This window comes from Solea solea, chromosome 21 (genome assembly GCF_958295425.1).
Source record: "Solea solea chromosome 21, fSolSol10.1, whole genome shotgun sequence".
NCBI classification, from domain to species: Eukaryota; Metazoa; Chordata; class Actinopteri; order Pleuronectiformes; family Soleidae; genus Solea; species Solea solea.
In genome coordinates, this window is record NC_081154.1 from 21,493,339 (window position 1) to 21,518,610 (window position 25,272).

The 25,272-nt window shown below is 43.0% G+C and overlaps 1 protein-coding gene across 1 annotated transcript; it reads right to left on the bottom strand.

Annotated features, from left to right (window-relative positions):
- Window positions 1–2,049: 2,049 nt before the first annotated feature.
- LOC131448873 (extracellular calcium-sensing receptor-like) lies at window positions 2,050–22,870 on the bottom strand. Its single transcript, XM_058621663.1, has 9 exons — window positions 22,457–22,870; window positions 19,919–19,974; window positions 16,439–16,612; window positions 7,610–7,898; window positions 7,442–7,528; window positions 6,680–6,871; window positions 5,094–5,627; window positions 3,791–4,010; window positions 2,050–2,945 (listed from the first exon to the last, which is right to left on the bottom strand). Exons 1-9 carry the CDS (start codon window positions 22,868–22,870, stop codon window positions 2,050–2,052), a joined length of 2,862 nt encoding a protein of 953 aa, XP_058477646.1.
- Window positions 22,871–25,272: the final 2,402 nt, after the last annotated feature.

The following is a 25,272-nucleotide window of genomic DNA, read 5'->3' on the forward strand; positions in this document are numbered from 1 at the left end:
ACCAGAGTGCAAAAACCAGTAAAGTGCAGTGAAATGAATATATATGTATATATAGACTATGAATGATATGGGAAAGCTAAGGTATGAAATATTAACAGTAATACACAAACTGCACTTTAACACTGATGTAAACTTTAACAAACATAAACTGTGACACATAAAACCAAAGGCTTACAACCACCCTATTACAAAGGGGATGGACAACTAAAAGCATTTTAACTGACATACAAGCAGGAAAGACACCTGTAAAATAACACCTGAACAGGCCTAACGTTAAGTTTCCAAACGTCCCTGATGAATTTAAGGTGGAGTAACATTAACACACGTCGACTCAGCTATTTAGTGATTATTAAACAATGTTGCTATCGTCCGAAGTAAGCTAGCAAGCTAACACTCTGCTCCAACAACGGTAACTACAATGCATTAAACTATTAATTTCATGCACTTCATCACATTGACATTACTGTACCTCTATCTTTTTCACGTTTTTCTTCCTCTAATTTCCTTCTTTTCCTTCCTTGGGCGGCGGATGACTTCAGTCTTTTGGACATTATTCCGATACAGTGTCATTATTCTTTTTCTTCGTCTCTGGGTCAGATTCAGGCAGCTGGCCTCTTGACCCCGCCCCCTTACAGAGGGCAGGTACAGAGCAACGGCTCGTTGCACCCAGAAAAAAGGCTTCTGCCTTATTTAATAGTCTTTGCTATGACTTTATGTTGCTGTGGGCTTATATAATATTTCGAAATAATAGTAATAATGGCAGAAGACAGAAGTAGTATTTATATATATATATATATATATATATATATACACATTTATTTTATTTATTTATTTATTTATTTTTTCGTTTTCGGCGCCCCCTGCGGATGACGGCGCCCCTAGCATTTGCCTATACTGCCTATGCCCAGGGCCGGCTCTGCGTACAAAGCACTTAATTGTCAGGCCCCTTCATACCTGAAAGACCTAGTCTTACCTTATCACCCTAACAGACCACTTAGGTCACAAAATACAGGTTTACTTGTGGTTCCCAGAGTCTGTAAGAGTAGAATGGGAGGCAGAGCCTTTAGTTACCAGGCTCCTCTCCTGTGGAACCAGCTCCCAATGATAGTTCAGGAGGCGGACACTCTCTCTGTATTTAAAGTTAGACTTAAAACTTTACTTTTTGATAAAGCTTATAGTTAGAGCTGGTTCAGGGAAACCTGGACCATCTCTTAGTTATGCTGCTATAGACCTAGACTGCTGGGGGATTTTCCTGTGGTGCACGCACATTCACTCTCTCACACTCAGGATATGCTTATGACTTTTTGTATGTCATTAACCTTGTCTCTTTCTCTCCCTAGTTTGTGTCTTTCCTTCCTTCCCTCTCTCTCTCTCTGTATTCTCATCATGCAGGTTGTGGGACCAAGATCCAGTTTTCGAGGCTACCCACATCATCACCATTATTATTGTGCTATAATTAAAAAGTTGATATCATTAACTGTATGAACTTCTAACCTGATACAGTTGTTGTGTATATGCTCCTGGTCTCTCTCTCTCTTCTGTCTCTACCTCATCTCCCTCTTGTCCTTTCTCTCCCCCCCTTTCTGTCTCCCACCTCTCCGCTGTCCCCCATTTTCCTTTCACCCCGACCGGTCGAGGCAGATGACCGCACATCTCTGAGCCTGGTTCTGTCAGAGATTTCTTCCTGTTAAGAGGGAGTTTTTTCTCTACACTGATGCCTAGTGCTTGCTCATTGTGTGAACTGTTGGGGTTCTCTGCTCTCCTTGATGTTGTCTATGTACAGTGCCTTGAGATAATGTATGTTATGATTTGGCGCTATACAAATAAAATTGAATTGAATTGAATTGTATTGAAAAGAGCACGCAGACGAGGGACCAAAAAACGACTTCAAAATAAGAGGGGAATTTCACAATAAAATGACATGGACAACGGACCATGACACTAACACAAACATGATTTTTTAAGTGGTTAGTTATCTTTAAGTCACTGAAATGAATCTAGAAGTCCACTTGTTACTGATGCAATAACTTTGGGTTAATGTGTGTTTCATCATTTCTTTTCTTTCCCCATCAGGTGCTGTTTTGTATTCTTTTCAGGCTTCAGTAAAATAATGTAACTCTTTGGAGCAAACAGGCAGAACAATAAACCAAAGCTGGAGGCCAAGATGGCAAATGACTCAACTGCATCTGCATAATTTCCAGGCGAGCTGATATAAGCAGGGATAAATGCTAGCCACACAGCACTGAAGATCAGCATGCTGAATGTGATGAACTTGGCCTCGTTGAAGTTTCCCGGCAACTTTCGAGCCAGAAAAGCCAATACAAAGCACAGACAGGCCTGTAGACCAATATATCCAAGAACACACCAGAAGGCCAGGCTAGAGCCCACACTACACTCCACTATAATCTTTGAATGTTCATATTGTGTATTTCTGGATGGAAACGGGGGAGCATCAATGAGCCAGGCAGCACAGATAACCACCTGAACCAGAGTACAACTAAAGATAATGGTCCTCTGTTGCTTAGGCCCCAGCCACTTCATGATGTTGTGCCCTGGCCTGGTGGCAGTGAATGCAGCCAGTACCACCAGGGTCTTCCCCAGGATGCAGGAAATACAAAGTGAAAATGTGATGCTAAAGGCAGTGTGGCGCAGCATGCAGGACCAATATGTTGGCTTTCCAATGAAAAGCAGAGAACAGAGGAAACACAGAGTCAGTGCAAACAGTATGAAGAAACTGAGCTCAGAGTTATTCACACGGACAATGGCTGTGTGTCTGTGACAGAAGAAGACTCCACAGACAGCCAGAGTGAAGCAGGCGCCCACCACAGACATCACTGTCAGGGCTATTCCTAATGAATCGAAGGTCAAGTACTCCACTTTCTTGGCGATGCAGGCTGTTCTGTCGTTGTTTGACCAGAAGTCCTCAGGACAAATTGTACAATCTACTGAGTCTAAAGGGAAGAAAGTATGAACAATTTTCAGTATTGCATTACTTCTCTACTACAATTATATATACTTTTTATTGTTCAGCTCAAACTCACCTATCTGATTGCTAATTTTGCCACTGTCACATGGTACACAGTCAAAGCAGCAGATAGGCTCCCCACGACGGACAGCCTTCCGGGAGCCTGGAAGACAACTGGCACTGCACACAGACACTGGCACCTAGAGTGGAAAGACCATGTGGTGATATCGGTCAATTTCATTGGTTAATCTATTGACAAGTGGAAAATTCCTCCAAACCACGTGTCAGTAAAATATTTGTTACTTCTAGTTTCTGAAGTGTGTTTAACACAGTATTTTGAGTTTTATGTCGATTAGATATATTTGATAACTATCAAACAACCTTTTGATAGTCACATGGTTACAAGCTGTACACTGAGGACTGGGTTACTGCTCAAAAGCTATTCCATAATCTCTGGTTCAGTTAAATATATTTAGCTGTAGATCTATGAGAGCTCTTTAATGTCATGAAGAATAATCCATTCATTGTCTACTGCTATATCCTGCACATGAGGTTCGCGAGGAGCCAGAGCCAATTCCAGCTGACATAAGACAACAGTTGGGGTCAGACCCAGGACGGGTCGGATCCATGAGGAAAACAACCATGGAAAATAGGTCATAATCACATCACAGCTGGGCTTTGAATCTTTGTTGTGTATGAAAACAAATGACCCTGTATCAGATCCAGTCTGTTCCGTCCACCTGACTTACCTCCATCTCAACCTACAGAACTTCAACAGTTGGCATCTGATGAAGGTAAAAACACAGTGTGAGCAGCTTGCCTCACTCTGATGTCCTGCCCACATTATCCTGTCCTCTTGGATCAACAGCTCCTCTCCAATAGCCTTGGTTCCATCAAACAAACCCACGTTGACAAATGCGATGTTTCCTTTTGTGCCTCTCTGCCAGTTGATGATATCAAAATAGGGTACAGAGTCGCCCTTGGCATCAAAGGCCACCTCCTCACCAGCAATCTGAAAGTTCACTTCCTGGAGGTAGTGTTGCAGCTTGAAAATTAGGAAATGCACACAATGAAACACTGAATTGCACTAAACAAGGTTTTCAGTCTTCAGAGTTTTAAGGTTTAAGGCCCCTAAAAATCCACAGCCTAAATGTGTACAGCAGTAGAAATGTAACAGAACGGTAAAGTGAACACATCACATGGAAATTAAAACATGTTGACCCACGTTGCTAGGTCAATCAACGTCAATATTGATCAGAAATAATTGCAATAATCTTTTTGGCCATAAGTGAGAAGTCCAGTGCTGTGTTTACAGAAGAGGAATTATAATTTATTAATCCCCTTAGGGGGACACACGGTGGTGTAGTGGTTAGCACTCTCGCCTTGCAGCGAGAAGACCCGGGTTCGAGCCCCGGTTGGAACAAGGGCCTTTCTGCATGGAGTTTGCATGTTCTCCCCGTGTGTGCGTGGGTTCTCTCCGGGTTCTCCGGCTTCCTCCCACAGTCCAAAAACATGCAATGTGGGGATAGGTAAATTGGACACTCTAAATTGACCATAGGAGTGAGTGTGAGAGTGAATGGTTGTTTGTCTGTCTCTCTATGTGGCCCTGCGATTGACTGGCGAACTGTCCAGGGTGTACCCCGCCTAGCACCCCCCGCGACCCTCTAGCAGAGGATAAAGCGGTACATGATGACTGACTGACTGACTGACTGACTTAATCCCCTTAGGGAAATTATTTCTCTGCATTTGACCCATCCTACAATCAGGAGCAGTGGGCTGTCACACTGAGTAGCGCCCGGGGAGCAATGGGGGTTGGGTACCTTGCTCAGGGGTACCCCAGCCCTTTTGACCGGGTGGGGACTTGAACAGGCAACCCTCCAGTTACATGCCAAGTTCCCTTTCCACTTGGCCACAGGCTGCCCCACTTCACCATGGGCTGCCCATTTAAAAATATATATATTAAGATTTTTTAGAACACAGAAAATATGTATGTACAGTATGTTACATGACTTTGGGAAATGGGAGATAATTATTGTGGTCTGAATCCCACCGACAATAATTACAAGGCCCACCATTGGGCTTTGACCCACAGTGTGTAATGATAAAGACATAGTGGATTATACAGTACCTGCCAAGGTTGTATGTTGTTGCTCTGAGCACATGAGTTGTTCTGGAAAGGCCCCCTCCCTGGCTGACAGAGAAGGAGGTTGTGCAGAGAATGAGCAATGGCATATACAGCCTTATAGACATTATATGCGACTCTAGGGCTGGATGTATTCATGTAGGCTGAGTGCTGTTCCAGCAGAGACTCCTGCCCTGAGCACGGTGGCATCTGGGTGACAGAGGATGGAAAAGGACTGCAGCCATACAGAGACTCCCACAACTCATGCACCAGCTCATTGTCAGGATATCTCTTAGGGTTTACTGTCTGCAGGAAGTCACCAAGTCTGGAGATATGACCGTTTCTGTTGCTAAACCCAATGGTTCCTCCCAAGTAAGGGTAATACTCTCTCCCTGAAAAGACTGATGCTTTGACCAAGGCACTAATCGCCACCCACTGGATTCCAGTGATGTTCTGAGTCATGTAGTCTCTCAAGAAAGGTGTCATCTCCCCCTGAGTTGCAAATACCAACACCACTTTTGCAGTAGAGCTATGCATCACCTTTACAGAGGGTCAGATAATGTAGATAACAGGGTTGTACAAGGAGACAAAAACAAAACTGAGTGACATAAAGAAATCCCAGATGTACACAGTGAAAAACAACTAGAGTTTCTATAGATCTTAGTATTATTCAATATTTAAACCCTTAATAGCAAAATAATTTATATGTCAGTGACCAAACAGAAATCAGGAGAGACACAAATGTATGTTGCCTCTTTACATCAAAAATAAATAATAACAGGTACATTTTATTTCTTTTATGTTTTATTTAATTTGGTATACTTTTTCCACCTGTGACATTATTCATCTTCCTCTTGTTATGAGCTCTTCATTTTCTAGACATTGTCTTGTGTTTTGCAATTCTGATCCTTTTGTCTTTTTTTGATTGAAAGCACTTGTACTGACCTATTGTGGACTTAGTTAAGTGATGTTCTTGGGAAAGTTTTTTTTTATATACATGGTTACAGAGTTACAATTCATGTCATGACTCTCTTCTCCTTTCTGGATCTAATATGGGCCTGATGAGATAAATGGATGAAAGTGAGACAAACACACAGTTTTCTCCTGGAGTGTCTAAATTGAATGACCACAGTAGGTCCACAAATATGAGCTTTAATGGCTCTATGTCTTAATATGTGTTAATATGTGTTAGCAGCACAAAGTGTCTTTAACAGAAACTCATTTACACTATAAAACTTCAGTTATTTTTTTTATAGCATCAAATCACCACTCTACCCAGTCCCTAGAGACTGTTATTATTTTATCTTGTGGTAAGAACACATTAAAGGAGCAATGGTGGGTCAGTGGTAGAGTGAACTGTCTTTCAACTGAAAGGTTGAGGGGTTGATTCCTGGCTCCATGAGTCTACATGCTGATGTTTCTTTGGGCAAGACACTGATACTCACATTACTGTGCCAGCAGTGTGTGAATGGGTATAAAAGATGTGTGTCAAAGTGCTTTGAGTGGTCATCAACACTAGAAAAGCTCTATATAAGTACAGACCACTTAACATTTAAAGGTAGAAGTCAACAGCTTCCTCAGTGTTTTCATACCTTCATGATCCTTAGTCCCGCTGGGCGAGTGTAGAGTAGAGGAATCATTTCTTGGTACGCTACACATACTTTGGTGTCCTGTAATTCTCTCAGTAAACCTTTTGCAGCAAAGCGGCCATAATCATTGTCTCCTCGCAGCAGCCCCACCCAAGTCCAGTTAAAGTGCACCAGCAGCTGTGCAATGGCTTTCACCTGGGCTCAAGAGAAAAGACAATCAACTCACTCAGTTTCATATCACAGACATTAAAAAACTTTCATAAATGAAAAGCAATATCTTCATAAATTATTTGATGTTGTGTCCTGTTATAACATGTCTGTATTCTGTAAATGATAAAGCATGGAAGTTTGGCACAACAAATAAAAATTGATGTATTATTGGATAGGGACAATACATATAAGCATTGTTCCATCTTAATAAAATGTAAGCAGTGCTGTAAGACTCTTAAACAAGCAGAAAGATTTACAAGGAAAAAAACATCACCAAACATCAATAATGAGGATTATAACAATAAAGGATTATCAACTGTGATTTTTGTTATGACATAACCTGAAAAGAACACTAACATAATATAAGAAAGAGGAAAACTTATATATTTAAATAAATGTCTTAGTGTTTGAAGATTTGCCTCTTTTGTATTTATAGTTTTAATTTGACAGTTTAAAGCTTTAAAGGCAGTTGTAATACTTATTTCTGATGACAGAGTAGTAAATGTGTTGAGCTTTGACTCAAAACAATAATTGACCACATGTTTTACATTTTACCTGGTAGTCATCACTAGGAACTACTCTGAAGAAGGTTGGATATTTTTGTCTGTCTGACAAACATGCACATGTAGAAGCGTAGCTGATCTGTGTAAAAACAGAGTGCAGTGTTACTGAGGAAAGAAGAACATTTTTGGGATGATTGACATAAATACGAGTGACTGTTACCATGGGGATCCTGAATGTTTGCAGGATTCTTGACACAACAATAGACTGAGTAGATCCAGAAGCCCCAATCACAGCGAGGAGTGATGAGGCATTTGTGCACATAGAAGAGTTTTCCTGACTCACTCCGTTCAGCATCGATAAAACAGCTCTCTGTCCTGTCAGTGGATATCCACATGAATCAAAGATTTTGTAGCCCAGAGTGTGATTCTGCAACAGCACTGGATTCTGGTTTATCTCCTCCACTGCCAGTCTCATAGTCTGAGCCCACCGGAAAGCCCTGGGATCAATTCTGTGGCTGATACAGATGAATGTTGTCTGTTCATTTAAAAACTCTAATGACTATAAACACATTCAGTCCATTTTATATTAAGAGTGTTGGGATTAGGAGCGTGATTGGTTATGAATTTAGAATATTAATAATTAATTAATTATGGAATAATTAATTTCTTATAAAAAGTTGAGTCAAATCCTCACACGTGGCAACAATATGTTGGGCATCAACTATAGTGGCAATAATTTGATTGATAAAAATAAAGTAATAAAAGATAAAGTAATACAATATTTTAATTAAATATTTTGGAAAATTAATGAAATGTTAATTAATTCTAGAACGGGGCACCACCCTGTAAACAGGGAAAAGACAATCAATCTATGCCTTTAAAATCAGTCTTAAATAATAACTGTAATTGACTAGGATATCAAAGATATTCCAATTTAACAGTATTGAAGGTATGAATCCGAGCACAGACCCTTTCAACCCCCATTTGTCACAGTATTCATGTACAAAAGACATAGAGCATTCCTTCAGGTTAATAAAGTAACAATTTATTAAATCAAACAATGAAATTAATTAAACAATCATGTTCACTAAAAGTGAACACTAATGTAAAACGACAATCTATTGGTTGAATCAACAAATATCACTTGCTAAGCTACAACAACACAGGCTATATACAACATAAACACCAATGTGTGTGTGTGTGTGTGTGTGTGTGTATGTGATGTGATGTGTGTGTGTGTGTGTGTGTGTGTGAGTGTAACATGAGACAAAGATAAGATAGGGGAGTGACGCGGTTGGCCGAGCAAAGCCACTCCCACTTCCAACACCAAAGTGGAGAAGACATGCGCAGTAGCAGTGACTGTAGACGCACGCTTCCACCAAAGATGGCGCCAGAAACACATTAACATGAGGTCGCAGATCTTGGGTCGAACATGTGATAGCATGGCTGCAGAGACACGTGTTTGACGCAAGATGGCGCCTATGAGGAGACTCTCATTCATGAATGAAAGAGAGAGAGTGAGTGAGTGAGAAAGAGAGAGAGAGAGAGAGAGAGAGTGAGTGAGAATCGCGCTTGAATAGCGGCAGACCAAAGGTGTGTTTCAAAGCACAGTGTGTTCAGTGAATGAAACAAAAGGATCGCGTACGTGAGAGTTTATGTCAGTTTAAACCACACAGACTTGACACAGGCAAAGCCAGGCCAGTCTGTGAATCTTAACGTTCATGCCGACATTCTCTCACCACGTGATCTGTCTACGCGCTCACAGCGGGAGAAGAAACGTCACTGCAGGGTGCGTTAAACATACAGGTCGATCAAAGAAAACTATCTCACTGCGTGATCGCATGGCATGAGAAGGGAATTAACAAACGTGTGAACAAATACAAACAGTTAACAATTGTAGAACAAATACGAACGTGTGGGTGCGCAATCCAACACGTTTAACACAAAGGAAAGTTATAAAACACAGAACCTTAACCTAACTCTGCCCAGAACACTTTGCCTCTTACTGTGAGCTGATAACACGTTTTGCGGTCCGTCGGGTCTGGTCCTGTTCATTGGAGTCGCAGAGCGTGGACGGGCCGTGGTGTGGATCACAGCGGACAGCTGATGATTCTATGCGTCGGCGGAAGACGGTAGTTTGGGCGTCTGGTTCGGAGAGAGATGTCGGCTCAGGTGCGGACATCGCGGGTCGAAGGATGGCAGCTGGCGGCTGCAGCGTCTCCATTTCAGTTCTGGAAGGATGCGTGGTTAGACGCAAATCAAGTTTCTCACTCGGGCAGCGAGTGTGAAACTGGCACGGCTTCTTCAAAAAGGGCATAGTTCGTGTGGCATGGGGCCGCATTGCCGGAGCTCTGGGCTCCAGGGCCCCGGGGGCCCTTTGGGCGGCCCCCGAAGGAGAAGAGCCCCAGGAGAGCAAAAATAGGAAGAGTGGAGGACAAAGAGAAGTAGGAAGAGGAACACAAAGAGAACGAAAAATGTCTGTCCTCTGGTTTTATAGTGTTTTCGGGGGAAGGCCATAAAACAGAGAACGGCCAATGAGATTCACTGACCCTATGGAATGCTGACCAGTCGTAAAACCAAGAATGTCCCAAATGGTGGACTGAGACTTTGTTGAAAACTCAAATCAGGCTTTTGAAACTGCATGTAGGCCTTACCCATGGAGAACAATAGAAAAGTGGATTACAGTAGACATCTCGGCCCCAACAGTCCCCCTTTTGGTCTGAAGGCTGGGATGCCGGTCGCAGGGTTCAGAGCAACCGAAGGGCTGAGATGCCGGTGTGGTCTGCCGGTGTTAACGGCTGTCAACAGTTCGGGTTCTGAATGGCACGGTCCATACTCCAGGGGTCATTGAAAAGACCAAAGTCCATCAGTCCCTAGAGTTGAGAGTGGGCACAGTTCATAGTCCTAAGGGTTAACAGTTCAGATGCTTAACAGTAAGAGGGTTGTGTCTGGGCAACCTTGAGGCACATCTGGGCAGATGTAATAAGCTAAGTTAGCTAGTGATATACACATTACAACAGTCAGAAAACATACACAATCACACAGTCCTTAAATTTTTGCTGTTGGTCCAAGAGAGGCACCTAGGGAAGTGTAAGGTGCTCGGTGGAAGGGACTGCAAGCAGAAAGGAGACAGGACAGTGTGAGGTTGGCTTAACCTCAAAGTGGTTAGTAGTAGCCAAAGAGTTTTCAGGCTATTTGTGTATCAGTAAATGCAATGTGCAACGAGAGCCGTGATGGCCCAGCAGCTAAGGAGAAGGCCAAGTGCAGTAAGCTAGATTGTCTCTATAACAGGCCTGTTTAGGTGACCAAGCCTGTGGTTTCAGTACTTTTGGGACTGAAACTCACCATTTAGTTCCCTCTGCAATAAGTTGCTGATGGAAGGTGGTGTTTACTGTGATGTGACCGTTAAAATGGCGTCCACAATTTTGATCTCCCAGTCTTGTTGATTGGAGTCAAGGTGAGTGGAGGCCTAGGTCATCAACATGCACAATGGTTCCTGGAGGAACCCCTGAGAGAAAAACAATCTATTTTTGGCAGGTTCAACTTAGTAGCTGTGTCATGCCGGTCACGCCATCAGGACACCGTTCACTTTACCTGAGTCTTTGTGTCTGGTTTCTTGAACAGACATGCAACCCTGGCACATGTACTCAGATGCAGAAATTCTGAGACTACACAGATAATTGGTTATTGGGACACACCCAGTGACTATCTATTGTTTAGGTGCGCAGGTTCAGAGTCAGGAAAAGTGAGGGATCCTCATTGTGAAATGCGAGGAGGTGTTTCAGTTGCACATGTGTGTTGACCTTTCCAACAATCGACGTAGAGCACGGATTTCAAGTGACACACGTACTCTAGTCCGATGATTAGAAGGTTCAGTAAAAGTCCTATCTCTAACCTGTAGGTTTCAAAGATAGGGATTGCACTGCCAAGACTGCGTGAGAGGTGTACCTGAGAGACAACAACCAAAGTGGTGGTGGAGGTAAGGATCTATTCGACCAGGTCAAGTGGGACTGAATAAGGAGGGTTTTACCTCTACTTTAAGTCACTGACGGGCGAGCTGACTTCTCTGTTCAAAGTCCTGCATAAGAGTCCTAACTACACACAAAAGTTTCAATCTTCTCAGACCCTCTGACAGAGTCCTTCTGACATGCAATGATGTTGAGTGGAGGTTACTCCTAAACAATCTAATAGACTTATTGAGCTGGTTCTTATAAATGGTTGGTGCATGCTGACAAGGTAGGGCACACAACCTTGTAAGTGGTGAGGTGAACAGTAATGTGTTTCCCATTCATTGGGTGAGAGAGAGAGAGAGAGCTCCAGCACTGGTTGCTGGAACCTGCTTCCCCCTTTCCGGATGTGGAAAACGGCTTATAGGTTCAAATAAAACAATGGTTGACAAAAAAAACACATTAAACGAAGACTTCAGGGCCAGGAGTAGGCTCTGAGCAAGAAGCTTGAATCGGTGAGGAGCAGCTGGTTTCTTGGCAGCAGCCACTTTGTTATTCGCGATTTAACAAAATGCTAGCTGGACCAAAAACTAAGGTGGAGTTACCTGAGCTAAAATGTGACATGGTCGGCAGTCACAAGCAGAGAAACCATTGAGGAGATTCTCACCGATGTGCAAAGAATCTGTTGTTGAAAACACAGATGTGGATGGGGTGCACTAAGGTCAAACCCCTGAAAGTTCAAGTCACTTTACACGTGCTATGTGATCAAGGACTCGTCCTATTTGTAGCCCATGATGCTGGGACTACAAGATTTTGTCCACAGAGGTTTGCTTAAAGTGAGCCTTTAACAAACATGCTTGAACATGTCAGGTGGATTTGGAGCCTGACTCAAGAAGTGCAAAGTGAGTACATCCCCCTTTACCACCACGGAGATGCATGAATCATGCACGTTACCCTGGGAAATGAGTTCACCTGGGAAAGAAAGAAGAAGGAAGGGTTGAAGTGCTAGTAAGTGTAGGTGGAGAGGGGACCCAGCCTCCTCCGCTTCTCTTCCCCACCCAACAAAGTCCAGCTTTGTGGCTGAGTTAGGCGGAGTCTGGCTTAGTCCACATCAGTGTCCAGGCTTCTCTGGCAGACACTGGGCTTTACCTTATGTCTGGCAAAGAAGCTACACACACACTGTCGGATCCAGTCCTCTACTTCTGACGTGGCAACTTCAGTTTTCTGCCGCTCGGCATACTTCCCTTGCTCTTCTGGTTCTATGCTGGCTTGTCTGGCAAACAGCATGTCAAGAAAGCTTATGACCCTGGACTCTGTTTCTGGTGATTCTTAGCTAGTCGCCGAGCCTTGTGCTCTTGCACCAGAAGCAGTTGTCTAAGTAGGTCCGAGATAGTGCGTTTCGGTTTGCCTACTGGGTCAGTGAGGGGCTTGAGGAGGTTTTATCTCCTCAGGTGAGTTTATTCAGGATGGGCTAGCCACTATGTCCTGTGAGACGAAAGTGGTCACATCACTGGCGTTTTGAGCGGTGCCGTTAGAGTTCCTTGGCGGGCTCATCTTCGTTCAGCTCAGCTGCTGACATGGCGGGCTAGGGTTCAACACAGACCACGTTATCCTGTGTCCTAGGGCGATGCAGAGCTTCCTTAAGGAGCTGAGCGTGCACAGGGAACATCGTCCTGTGGCTAACAGGGTGCCGCAGTTTCTGTACTGGGCTAGGCGCAAGGAGAATTGACCTGTGGCCTATAAGTGGTCACAGCTACCTGTGTAGGCTGGGACAATGCACGGGGAAAAAACATCCGGTGACTAACAGTACCGCAGTTACTGTGAACTGGACTAGGCGCAGGGAGATTGACCCGTGGCCTGTAAATGGTCGCGGCTATCTTCGTGGGCGGGGACCATGCACGGGGAAAAACGTCCCGTGACTCACTAGCAGGGTGCAGGGGAAAGTCCGCCTGGCCTGAATAAATAAACAGCCACAGCTCTTTGTAGCTGGGCTGTGAACAGGGGAATGTCCACCCGTAACTCAAGATGTACCACAGTTCCTGTGAACTGGGGTAGGTGCAGGGAAAGCTCAACCTGGCTTAAATAAATAACAACCACAGCTCTTTATAGCTGGGTTGTGCATGGGGAAATGTCCTCCCATGGCTCGCTAGATGCCACAGTTCCTGTGAACTGGGCTAGGCGCAGGGAAAGCTCGACCTGGCCTATCTAAAATGAACAGCCACAGCTCTTTGCAGCTGGGCGGTACACGGGGGAAAGTCCTCCCGTGATTCACTAAATGCCACAGTTCCTGTGAACTGGGCTAGGCGCAGGGAAAGCTCGACCTGGCCTAAATGAATGACAGTGAGCTACTGTATTAGCTAAACTGTGCACGGTTATTGTGTCAGTTATGTTTAACTAACTGCTAAAGAGGTATATCAGAGATCAAACCACTTAGCACACAATATTAAAAGTATTCAAATCTGATCAAATTATCACGATTGAATGGCAGGGTGACCACCAGCAATCGGGCACCAGTCAATAGCTTAGCCAGTTAACAATTTCCACCAGGTTTCGGAGATAGACATCCAGAAACCGGTCAAAAATTGAAACAAGCTAAGGTAACATGCTAACACACGGGACAATTTTAGCAGGTTTCGGTGCTAGACCTTAAGAAACCAATCAAAATCATAATAAGCTAGGTTAGCATGCCAACATGCTAACACATGCTAATATGCTAACATATGCTAACACACGCCAACACACGCTTAGCAGTAGCAATACACCATCAGGAAGGTTTGGTTTACCCAGCAGTCAAATTCAAGGAATTTAGGAGGCGAAACTCCAAACATTCTGGAAATTTAACACAATATCTGGTGTTTTGTACATGTACAGTTGTGACAAAGTTGGTATATTTAAGGGCCTCACACGGGGCACCAATATGTTGGGATTAGGAGCGTGATTGGTTATGAATTTAGAATATTAATAATTAATTAATTATGGAATAATTAATTTCTTATAAAAAGTTGAGTCAAATCCTCACACGTGGCAACAATATGTTGGGCATCAACTATAGTGGCAATAATTTGATTGATAAAAATAAAGTAATAAAAGATAAAGTAATACAATATTTTAATTAAATATTTTGGAAAATTAATGAAATGTTAATTAATTCTAGAACGGGGCACCACCCTGTAAACAGGGAAAAGACAATCAATCTATGCCTTTAAAATCAGTCTTAAATAATAACTGTAATTGACTAGGATATCAAAGATATTCCAATTTAACAGTATTGAAGGTATGAATCCGAGCACAGACCCTTTCAACCCCCATTTGTCACAGTATTCATGTACAAAAGACATAGAGCATTCCTTCAGGTTAATAAAGTAACAATTTATTAAATCAAACAATGAAATTAATTAAACAATCATGTTCACTAAAAGTGAACACTAATGTAAAACGACAATCTATTGGTTGAATCAACAAATATCACTTGCTAAGCTACAACAACACAGGCTATATACAACATAAACACCAATGTGTGTGTGTGTGTGTGTGTGTGTGTATGTGATGTGATGTGTGTGTGTGTGTGTGTGTGTGTGAGTGTAACATGAGACAAAGATAAGATAGGGGAGTGACGCGGTTGGCCGAGCAAAGCCACTCCCACTTCCAACACCAAAGTGGAGAAGACATGCGCAGTAGCAGTGACTGTAGACGCACGCTTCCACCAAAGATGGCGCCAGAAACACATTAACATGAGGTCGCAGATCTTGGGTCGAACATGTGATAGCATGGCTGCAGAGACACGTGTTTGACGCAAGATGGCGCCTATGAGGAGACTCTCATTCATGAATGAAAGAGAGAGAGTGAGTGAGTGAGAAAGAGAGAGAGAGAGAGAGAGAGAGTGAGTGAGAATCGCGCTTGAATAGCGGCAGACCAAAGGTGTGTTTCAAAGCACAGTGTGTTCAGTGAATGAAACAAAAGGATCGCGTACGTGAGAGTTTATGTCAGTTTAAACCACACAGACTTGACACAGGCAAAGCCAGGCCAGTCTGTGAATCTTAACGTTCATGCCGACATTCTCTCACCACGTGATCTGTCTACGCGCTCACAGCGGGAGAAGAAACGTCACTGCAGGGTGCGTTAAACATACAGGTCGATCAAAGAAAACTATCTCACTGCGTGATCGCATGGCATGAGAAGGGAATTAACAAACGTGTGAACAAATACAAACAGTTAACAATTGTAGAACAAATACGAACGTGTGGGTGCGCAATCCAACACGTTTAACACAAAGGAAAGTTATAAAACACAGAACCTTAACCTAACTCTGCCCAGAACACTTTGCCTCTTACTGTGAGCTGATAACACGTTTTGCGGTCCGTCGGGTCTGGTCCTGTTCATTGGAGTCGCAGAGCGTGGACGGGCCGTGGTGTGGATCACAGCGGACAGCTGATGATTCTATGCGTCGGCGGAAGACGGTAGTTTGGGCGTCTGGTTCGGAGAGAGATGTCGGCTCAGGTGCGGACATCGCGGGTCGAAGGATGGCAGCTGGCGGCTGCAGCGTCTCCATTTCAGTTCTGGAAGGATGCGTGGTTAGACGCAAATCAAGTTTCTCACTCGGGCAGCGAGTGTGAAACTGGCACGGCTTCTTCAAAAAGGGCATAGTTCGTGTGGCATGGGGCCGCATTGCCGGAGCTCTGGGCTCCAGGGCCCCGGGGGCCCTTTGGGCGGCCCCCGAAGGAGAAGAGCCCCAGGAGAGCAAAAATAGGAAGAGTGGAGGACAAAGAGAAGTAGGAAGAGGAACACAAAGAGAACGAAAAATGTCTGTCCTCTGGTTTTATAGTGTTTTCGGGGGAAGGCCATAAAACAGAGAACGGCCAATGAGATTCACTGACCCTATGGAATGCTGACCAGTCGTAAAACCAAGAATGTCCCAAATGGTGGACTGAGACTTTGTTGAAAACTCAAATCAGGCTTTTGAAACTGCATGTAGGCCTTACCCATGGAGAACAATAGAAAAGTGGATTACAGTAGACATCTCGGCCCCAACAAGAGTGCAAAATTAGACATAATTCACAGGAAAAAGTAAATCAAATGCTCCCACGATCATCTATGAAACTCACCCATTGCAATTTATTGGTGGTGGTCTGTAGGTGCCGTTAAGGTCTGGTATTTTCAGATTAAAATGAATGGGGAAAATCCCACCGATGACATAGTCACCCTGGACCACAAAGCCTGGCTGGAAGCTGTTTAGAAGAGTGCACTTTGAGGCTGCTGGTGCAGCTGCAGTGCTGATGCTGGAAAGTAAGCTATCAGTTAAAGTGAGGACACTGACAGCAAAGTAAAGCAAACACAATAAAGCAAGTGAAGTCATAATGTTTCACTGTGCTGAGGAGAGAATGAGACAGAGCTAAAAAATAAAGTACTTTATAAAGGCTACAGTATCACATTCTCAGTCTTGCATCTTATTGATGACAGAGTGGCTTTGGATTGGACAGTAGTCCACAATCAGGAATTAAAGTGGGTTAATGAAAACTGTGGGGAAAAAGCTGAGGACCTAAACAAAGAGAATTCTCGCTGCAAGGCGAGAGTGCTAACCACTACACCACTGGTAGCCCCATATGATAATGTACCTGTTATTATTTATTTTTGATGTAACGAGGGCAACATACATTTGTGTCTCTCGTGATTTCTGTTTGGTCACTGACATAAAGATGAAAGTAAAGACTCAACTACTGTACTTTTCCTTTAGAGCTGATTTTGTCATGACCCCAGGAACTTTTCTCCTCGACATTAAATATTGCATGTTTTTCCATTTTATATTAAGGTGTTTGGGTCTCTGTTTAGTATTTCTGACAAATGTTCAAGTACTTGTTGTGTACTAGATGGTGTGCTAATATGTGTACTAGATGTTGTGCTAATATGTGTACTAGATGTTGTGCTAATATGTGTACTAGATGTTGAGCTAATATGTATACTAGATGTTGTGCTAATATGTGTACTAGATGTTGTGCTAATATGTGTACTAGATGTTGTGCTAATATGTGTACTAGATGTTGTGCTAATATGTGTACTAGATGTTGTGCTAATATGTGTACTAGATGTTGTGCTAATATGTGTACTAGATGTTGTGCTAATATGTGTACTAGATAGTGTGCTAATATGTGTACTAGATGTTGAGCTAATATGTGTACTAGATGTTGTGCTAATATGATTCCATGGTGCTCCTCACCAACTGAAGCGTCACCACAATGGCAAATGGTACAAGGTTTCATTTACAGTACATGCATGGAACTTGGCAGGGTGATCAGACCAAGAACTAGACAAAGACCAAGTGACCTACTGAGTTGACATCTGTTTGATCTTTAAACATTAAACATGAAAAGTTAGGAAAAGTTCCAAGCTACCTTACAGGGTTCGGCTGTGGCACAGCAGTGAATTTTCATGATCGCTATGAAAGGCAAAACTCGTATTTCCTATGTATAACAAGTGATATTATATTAAGATCTACTAAAAAAAACCTCTTGGTGTCATGACCTACACTCAAGAGGTAGTTGGTCATACATGTAATACATCGGTCCCTGGTATATTCAGTCATTACAGATGAAAAGTTTATTTTTTTGTGCAACTGTGTGGGCTTAGTGCAGTGAATGACATTCCACCATGACGGTGGAATTTGCTGTAACATGGCTGCACATGGTTGAATCTGCACCAAACCTATGTGTTTGAACTTCACATTCATGCTGTCTATGCAAAAATTCCAATGCGACTGTGTAAATCTAATCTGAATTTGTGGTGAGATGTATACACCGTCAATATTGTGTGACATAAGATATCATATAAATGATGTAATCTTCCAATATCCTGTTATAGCTTGTTAGATTTTGTTAGATTTTTGGACAAACAACATTTTTGAAGGAACTGCAACCGGACCCAAAGAAAAATATTCTTAGCCAGCTGACAAAATCATATAAGTGATACTAGAGCTTTGTCTAATATTAAACCATCACCTCAATGCATTGTGCAATTCCAAGCTCATGGCTAGGCTAAATATTTATTCACATCTCACACCACCACAGTTTAATGATGTATCAGTTTTGAGAGTCATATCTGTAAAGAAATATCAATATCAAAACAACATTGATTAGCAAAACATTTTTTTAATGGTTTGTTATCCATAAGTCTGCAAGTCCACTTGCGACTAATTCAATAACTTTGGGTTGATTTGTGTTTCATCGTTTCGTATTCTTTTCAGGCTTCAGTAAAATAATTCAATTCAATTCAATTCAATTCAATTCAATTCAATTCAATTCAATATTATTTGTATAGCACTGTTGGGCCCAGCATAAGTCAACTGTGAGGCCTTACTGCATTCCTGAAGCCTGACTGCGGCCTGGTCAAAAGTTAGGGGTCATAAAAGCCTGGCCTCATGGGCCGAGAGAGACAAAGACATTCCTCTGACCCCCACTTTCAACGGGTGGGGGCCCTGAGTAGGCCGGACTCAAACTCCCAGAAACCACTGCGATGTGTGACATCAGCAGCATACAGCTCGTTGCCCATTGGTGAGAATCACTGGGGGGTCAACCCCCCAGGGGAGACCTTTAAAACCCACGGGCGGCCGTAACCTCCTCCCTTCCAAGCTGACATCGTCGACGTTAAAGGAGGTCACGAGCCCCTGAAAATCGTTCATTCTTGCTGGCCGAGCTGAAGATTTTTCCTGTCCATTTTTGTTTTTGTTGAGTTTGAGGATCCTGTGAATAACTCCCCTTGAGAGTTATTCCAACATTACCTGCAGAAGAGGAAGTGGCGATTGCAAACTCCTAAAAAAACGGTCGACCAGCTGTCCCTGCCGTACGCTGCACGCTACGCTCCACACAGCGCCCTGAGACGTCTGCTCTGTCTCTCCCTCATCTCCACTGATCGCCGAATCGGACATTCACCACGGAGCGGGAGCCCCACGTTTGCCCCAGAAGACAACTCATAGTAAGAGGATTTATGTCTGGGCAGACAAGTTTATCCCAGTGATTATTATAGGAACGGGTAGTGCACACCCGATAATTTCTCTGTGTTTATTTATTATTATTTTCTTTGTGTTTTTCTTTTCATATTACCGTGCGCATGTTCCACGCACGGCTGTAAATCACCTGTGTTAAAATCAGTGAGATCGCGACTAGCGAACTGTTTATATAACTCAGGTGTATGTCTGATTAATGTTAACGTGTGTCACGCACACTCTGTGAAATATAGTTGTGATTGTAGTTAGTTCAGTATAGATCGCGACTAGCGAGCTCAATATATTGACTGCAAGTTTGCTACAATATATTGACTGCAAGTTTGCTTCTTTAACGGCGGTGCCGAACGCACAACTGCTTGTGAATATTTTATGTCCATCGCGCCGCTGCTTCGTGCGGAGCGCGATCACACGGAAGGATAGATATTTTACTCGATCTGTAAAACTACAGAGTAACTGGACAAACTCCAGTTAGACTGTGTGATCGAGGGAAATCTCTATTTCCCGTGTGTCTCCTCCTTCATATCTTCTCCCTCTTCTCTCTTGCTGATGATCTATGTGATCCTTATGTCCCTGTTATTATTTTGATCACCCTGTGTCTTCAACACGGATCGTGATCACGTGGTGAGACGGGAAATCTCCGTTGATCTGTTACAATCGCAGTTTAAGTCGAGTCCGATCGGATAAACCGCGTGATCAACCGAAGATTTACGATTTACAATTTAAATACTTTAATAAATTATAACCTTTTCTAATGTACTGCTTTCTGTCTTTTGTGTTTGTGTGTGTGTAACAAGGGTAATTGAAAGAAGCCAGTGTACGACCTCACACCTTCCCTTCCTAAATTTTACCTTAATTAATAATAATTTGTTTATTATGAATTAATGATAACTGATAGTCGAGAGCCATCTCAAGGTTGTTAAGTGACAGTCCTTACTGGACCTGTCATTCTCCTCTGTGAGAGGAGTGGTGCCCCGTTGTTATTGATCATTTTAAGTAAATTAATAAAATAATTAATTTAAAAATTAATTAATTATTCATATTTACATTTTCTCACCAATTACATTGTTGAACCCCAACAGCGCCAAATCATAACATACATCATCTCAAGGCACTAAAGGAGAGCAGAGAACCCCAACAGTTCACACAATGAGCAAAAACTAGGCATCAGTGGAGAGAAAAAAACTCCCTCTTAACAGAAGAAGAAATCTCTGACAGAACCAGGCTCAGAGATGTGCAGTCATCTGCCTCAACCATTTGGGGTGAAAGGAAAATGGGGGACAGAGGAGAGGTGGGGGACAGAAAGGGGGGAGAGAAAGGACAAGAGGGAGATGAGGTAGAGACAGAAGAGAGAGAGCGACCAGGAGCAGATACACAACAACTGTATCAAGTTACAAGTTTATACAGTCAATGATTACATGTTTATAGCAATACAATGTTATTTATAAAGCAGCAACAGAGAGTGTTGATAAAAATTATACTAATATCAACTTTTAATTATAGGACAATAATAATGGTGATGATATGTATGATATGGATAGCCTCAAAAACTGGATCTTGATCCTGCAACCTGCAAGATGAGAATACAGAGAGTGAGAGAGAGGGAAGGAAGTAAAGACACAAACTAGGGAGAGAAAGAGACTAGGTTTATGACATATAAAAAGTCATATTCATACCCTGAGTGTGAGAGAGTGAATGTGCGTGCATCACAGGAAAATCCCCCAGCAGTCTCGGTCTATAGCAGCATAACTAAGAGATAGTCCAGGTTTCCCTGAACCAGCTCCAACTATAAGCTTTATCAAAAAGGAAAGTTTTAAGTCTAACTTTAAATACAGAGAGAGTGTCTGCCTCCCGAACTGTCATTGGAAGCTGGTTCCACAGGAGAGGAGCCTGGTAACTGAAGGCTCTGCCTCCCATTCTGCTCTTACAGACTCTGGGAACCACAAGTAAACCTGTATTTTGTGACCTAAGTGGTCTGTTTGGGTGATAAGGTAAGACTAGGTCTTTCAGGTATGAAGGGGCCTGACCATTAAGTGCTTTGTACGTGAGGAGGAGGATAAATAATTAATAATGTAACTCTTTGGAGCAAACAGGCAGAACAATAAGCCAAAGCTGGAGGCCAAGATTGTCATGAACTATGGCAAAGCAGAACAAGGGACTCAAATGCAGGATTCTGGACACGATTCAGTCAGTAACAGAGTGCCTTTATTCCAGGCAGAGGTTTGGTACACGGAAGGTCAAAGAGATCAGGCAGAGGTACAAAAATGTCAGGCAAAAAGGCAAGGTCAAAAAAGGCAGGCAAGGTTCCAAAACACGAGAAGACTAGACCATGGCTGTGAAACAAGAGTGCTGGAACGTAAGCTATGAACTACAATGAACTGGTGACGAGACAAGACACAGAGGGGAATATAAGCAGTGCTTGATTAGTGAGTGATTGGATGCAGGTGTGGAAGACACAATCAGGGATCAGGTGCACGCAGACGAGGAAGGGGGCGGGGTAGACAGGAACCTGAAACAGACACAAGCGTGAGTGATTTCAAAATAAAACAGAAAGACATGGAACATGAAGGGAGAAACAAAACAAGATACTTAACAGAAGTGACAAATCATGACAAAGATGGCTAATGACAGAATGTCATGCCAGAGCCCACACTCCACTCCTCTATGATCTTTGAATGTTCATATTTATTTATTCATTTATTTGTATGTTTATTTCGGTCATGACAGTTAGATCACTCATCACACATCATCGTATTGTAGTTCACACAATACACATAACCGAAAGGGAAAACGGGAGAAGCAAAAGCTTATCTAGTCCTGCGCCTATTATCTACAGAATACATATTTTCATCATACAATACATAATTATTCTTTTCTTATGACATTTTGACAAAAACATGTTTCAGCATCCAGTAGCAGCTGTAGTCCACTCTAGACAGTCAATCAGAATCCATGTGTGTCTGTACATGTATCCATAATATTCCATCGTGAGTGACAGTCTCGACTTGTTGCCTGGCATGTTCAACTTCCCAAAAGTCACAAAATGATCCAATCAATAGAGGTAAATTCATCAGGTTAACTATTAACTTGGATGGTGTGATAGCCCGTTTCCTTTTTTGTTTTTTTTTACCCTTAAGTCATCCATCTCATCTGTAGGATTCGCCTTGCTTTGCTTCTCCATTCTTTTCACATGCTCGAAGGTTGTGGAGATGTCGGAGCGCAGCCCAACCATGGCCCTCTGTGTTATTGCGCTTTCCACCTTCACATTGATCAGCTCATTGCCGATCTTTCTCAGTTTCCGATATTGCATGAACATACCACATCCCAAGGAGAGCATTCCAATTGTCATGAATGTGAATATGTACACATCCTCGACATCCTCTACATCCAGTGGGGCAAGGCACACGACTTTCCACTTATCCCATCCGTCCCGAATGTAGCCAGCCATGAAGGTCCCATCTGGGCAACTAGGTTCACCAGAACCTGCACTTCTTGTTGAGAACACTCTGTCGATCGCATTCAGTGACCAGCTAAGCAGTTCCATCTTGGATCAATTGATTCTCCGTAGTGACTCGATTCACAGGGGCAGCTAAATACTTCTCATGTGTTGACATTTGTGCTTATCAATGTCAACTGTTATTTGGGTACATTCGCTTCTTGTTTTTGTTTGGTTACATTTGCTTCCACCACCGATTCCAAACGGTGTCTACAGATTTCTGTCTCTGACCTTTGTCATACTTTCCTCCTGGGTCATTCTGTATCGATTAATAGTCATCTCTACATACTTCTTTTTATATACACTCAGTTTTGCTGATTTTTTCATCTCCTCATCCAGATTATTCCACTGTCTGACCCCGTGACCGATACGGTAAAGGATTTTGATGTAGTTCTTACCCTTCTCTGCCTGAACCTCATGTTCCCTCTTAGATTGTGTCCCCTCTGGTAAGGAATAATATCTGTAGATTGTGAGGGAGGTTTTTGTTGGCAGCCCTGTAAATCATCTGTACTGTGCGGTATTTTATTGAGTCATATAATTTGAGTATTTTGGATTTGATAAATAGTTGATTTGTATGTTCTCTGTAACTGGCATAGTGTAGAATTCTCAAGGCTCTTTTTTGGAGTATAAACAGGGGATAAGTAGTGTGTTTGTAAGTGTGTCCCCCAGACCTCTGTACAGTATTGCAGGTGTGGAGAGACTAGTGTGCAGTACAACAAGTATAGTGACTTCTGATTTAATAGTTTTTGTGCCCTCCAAAGTATGGACACACTCCTGGCCAGCTTACCTTTTAAGTGTCTGGTGTGTGGCTTCCAACTTAACATGTCATCAATAATCACTCCCAGCACTTTGTACTCACTAACCCTTTCAATATCCACTCCATTAACTTGTATGTTAATACTAGTCTTACAGCCTTTTTTCCCATACAGCATATATTTAGTTTTCTCTAAATTTAGTGATAGTTTATTTATATTAAACCACGCATGCAGCATGGCCATTTCATTATTGACTGTTCCCACTAATTGGTTCAAGTCATCCCCAAAGAGAAAATATTAGTGTCATCTGTGAATAGTATTAATTTCAGAATATTGGATACCTTGCATATGTCATTAATGTATAGTATAAACAGTTTTGGACCCAGTACTGACCCTTGTGGGACCCCACAAACTATGTCCAAGCAAGTCGATGTGCTATCGCTATCCTAACGTATTGAGATCTTTTATGAAGATAGCTCTTGACCCATTCCAGTACTACCACCACTGATTGGTGGTGGATCCCAGGTGAAGTCAACGTCGCTGATCTCGTCACGAGAGGGTGTTCACCCAAGCGACTAGACGAAAACTCCGCGTGGTAAAAGGGTCCCGAGTTCCTGTCTAGTCCAGTTAAAGATTGGCCTATGAAATCTGCAGCAAAAGTGGCGGCTGATGCTACAGAGACAGTGAGTAAACTCCAGAAGAAAGACTTTACAGCTCTCACCAGAACCCAAGCGCAGAAGTTGTTAAATTCCGGTAGTGAAGGCTGGAATTTCACAGATGGAGTTAGCAGGTCTCTAGCAGGGCTCCAGTCGGCAGGATATGAGACAAAATCGATCCCTGTTGAGACCAAGAAAGATGAGACACTGTGGGGAGCCGCACTCGGCAATCAGACAAGGTACCATTGAGACTGGGTGTGGCACCATCCCCCCTCACCAGCCCCCTTAGTGGTCTCAACAACCTAATCACGGACCTACTGTCAGTTTCGCTCAGCCTCCAACCCTCACTAGTACACCACGACCACCAAGGTTTCATACCGCTCCTGCTAACACCAGCATGGCACAAGAGGGCACAGTAAATGCTAGCAACTTTGGTATGAACAATTCCCTTGCCCATGTAAGATTCACGCCAATAAACTTACCCAAATTCTCTGGAGAGAGTAGAGAGTATTGGTGCTGGAAGGCTGAATGGGCGATACTCCAGGCTCATGCGGATCCCTCAAGATCAGAAGAGATTAAGAGGCTTCAGCTGTTGGAAAGCATAAGTGAGCCCGTAAGGAAGGACCTCCAATTGTCTCGTTGCAAGGATGTAAGCGACGTTTTCAAAGAACTAGAGAGCTGCTACGGCGATATATCAGCCACAGTAGAAGACATTTTGTTGGAATTACATTCCAAACCGGTTGTGAAGGATCCTCACCCTAGGGAGACACTAGAGTTGGTCTCAGATTTGGAAAATGCAGTATCAGATCTAACAGACTTAGGGTGGGGAGAAGCTATGAATAATCCCATAGTGATGGGGCCATTGGAGAGCAGACTCCCTAAAAGTATGCAAACTCAGTGGCTCAAAGAGGAGTGCAACGCCGAGCAAAATGCTCTCCCCGGGACTCGTATCAAGAGACTTCTACTGTTCTTGCAAAGCGAAAAGAAGATACTTAGAAGATTGGCGCGTTTGCCCAGTGAATCCAGCAAGCCACGCCCC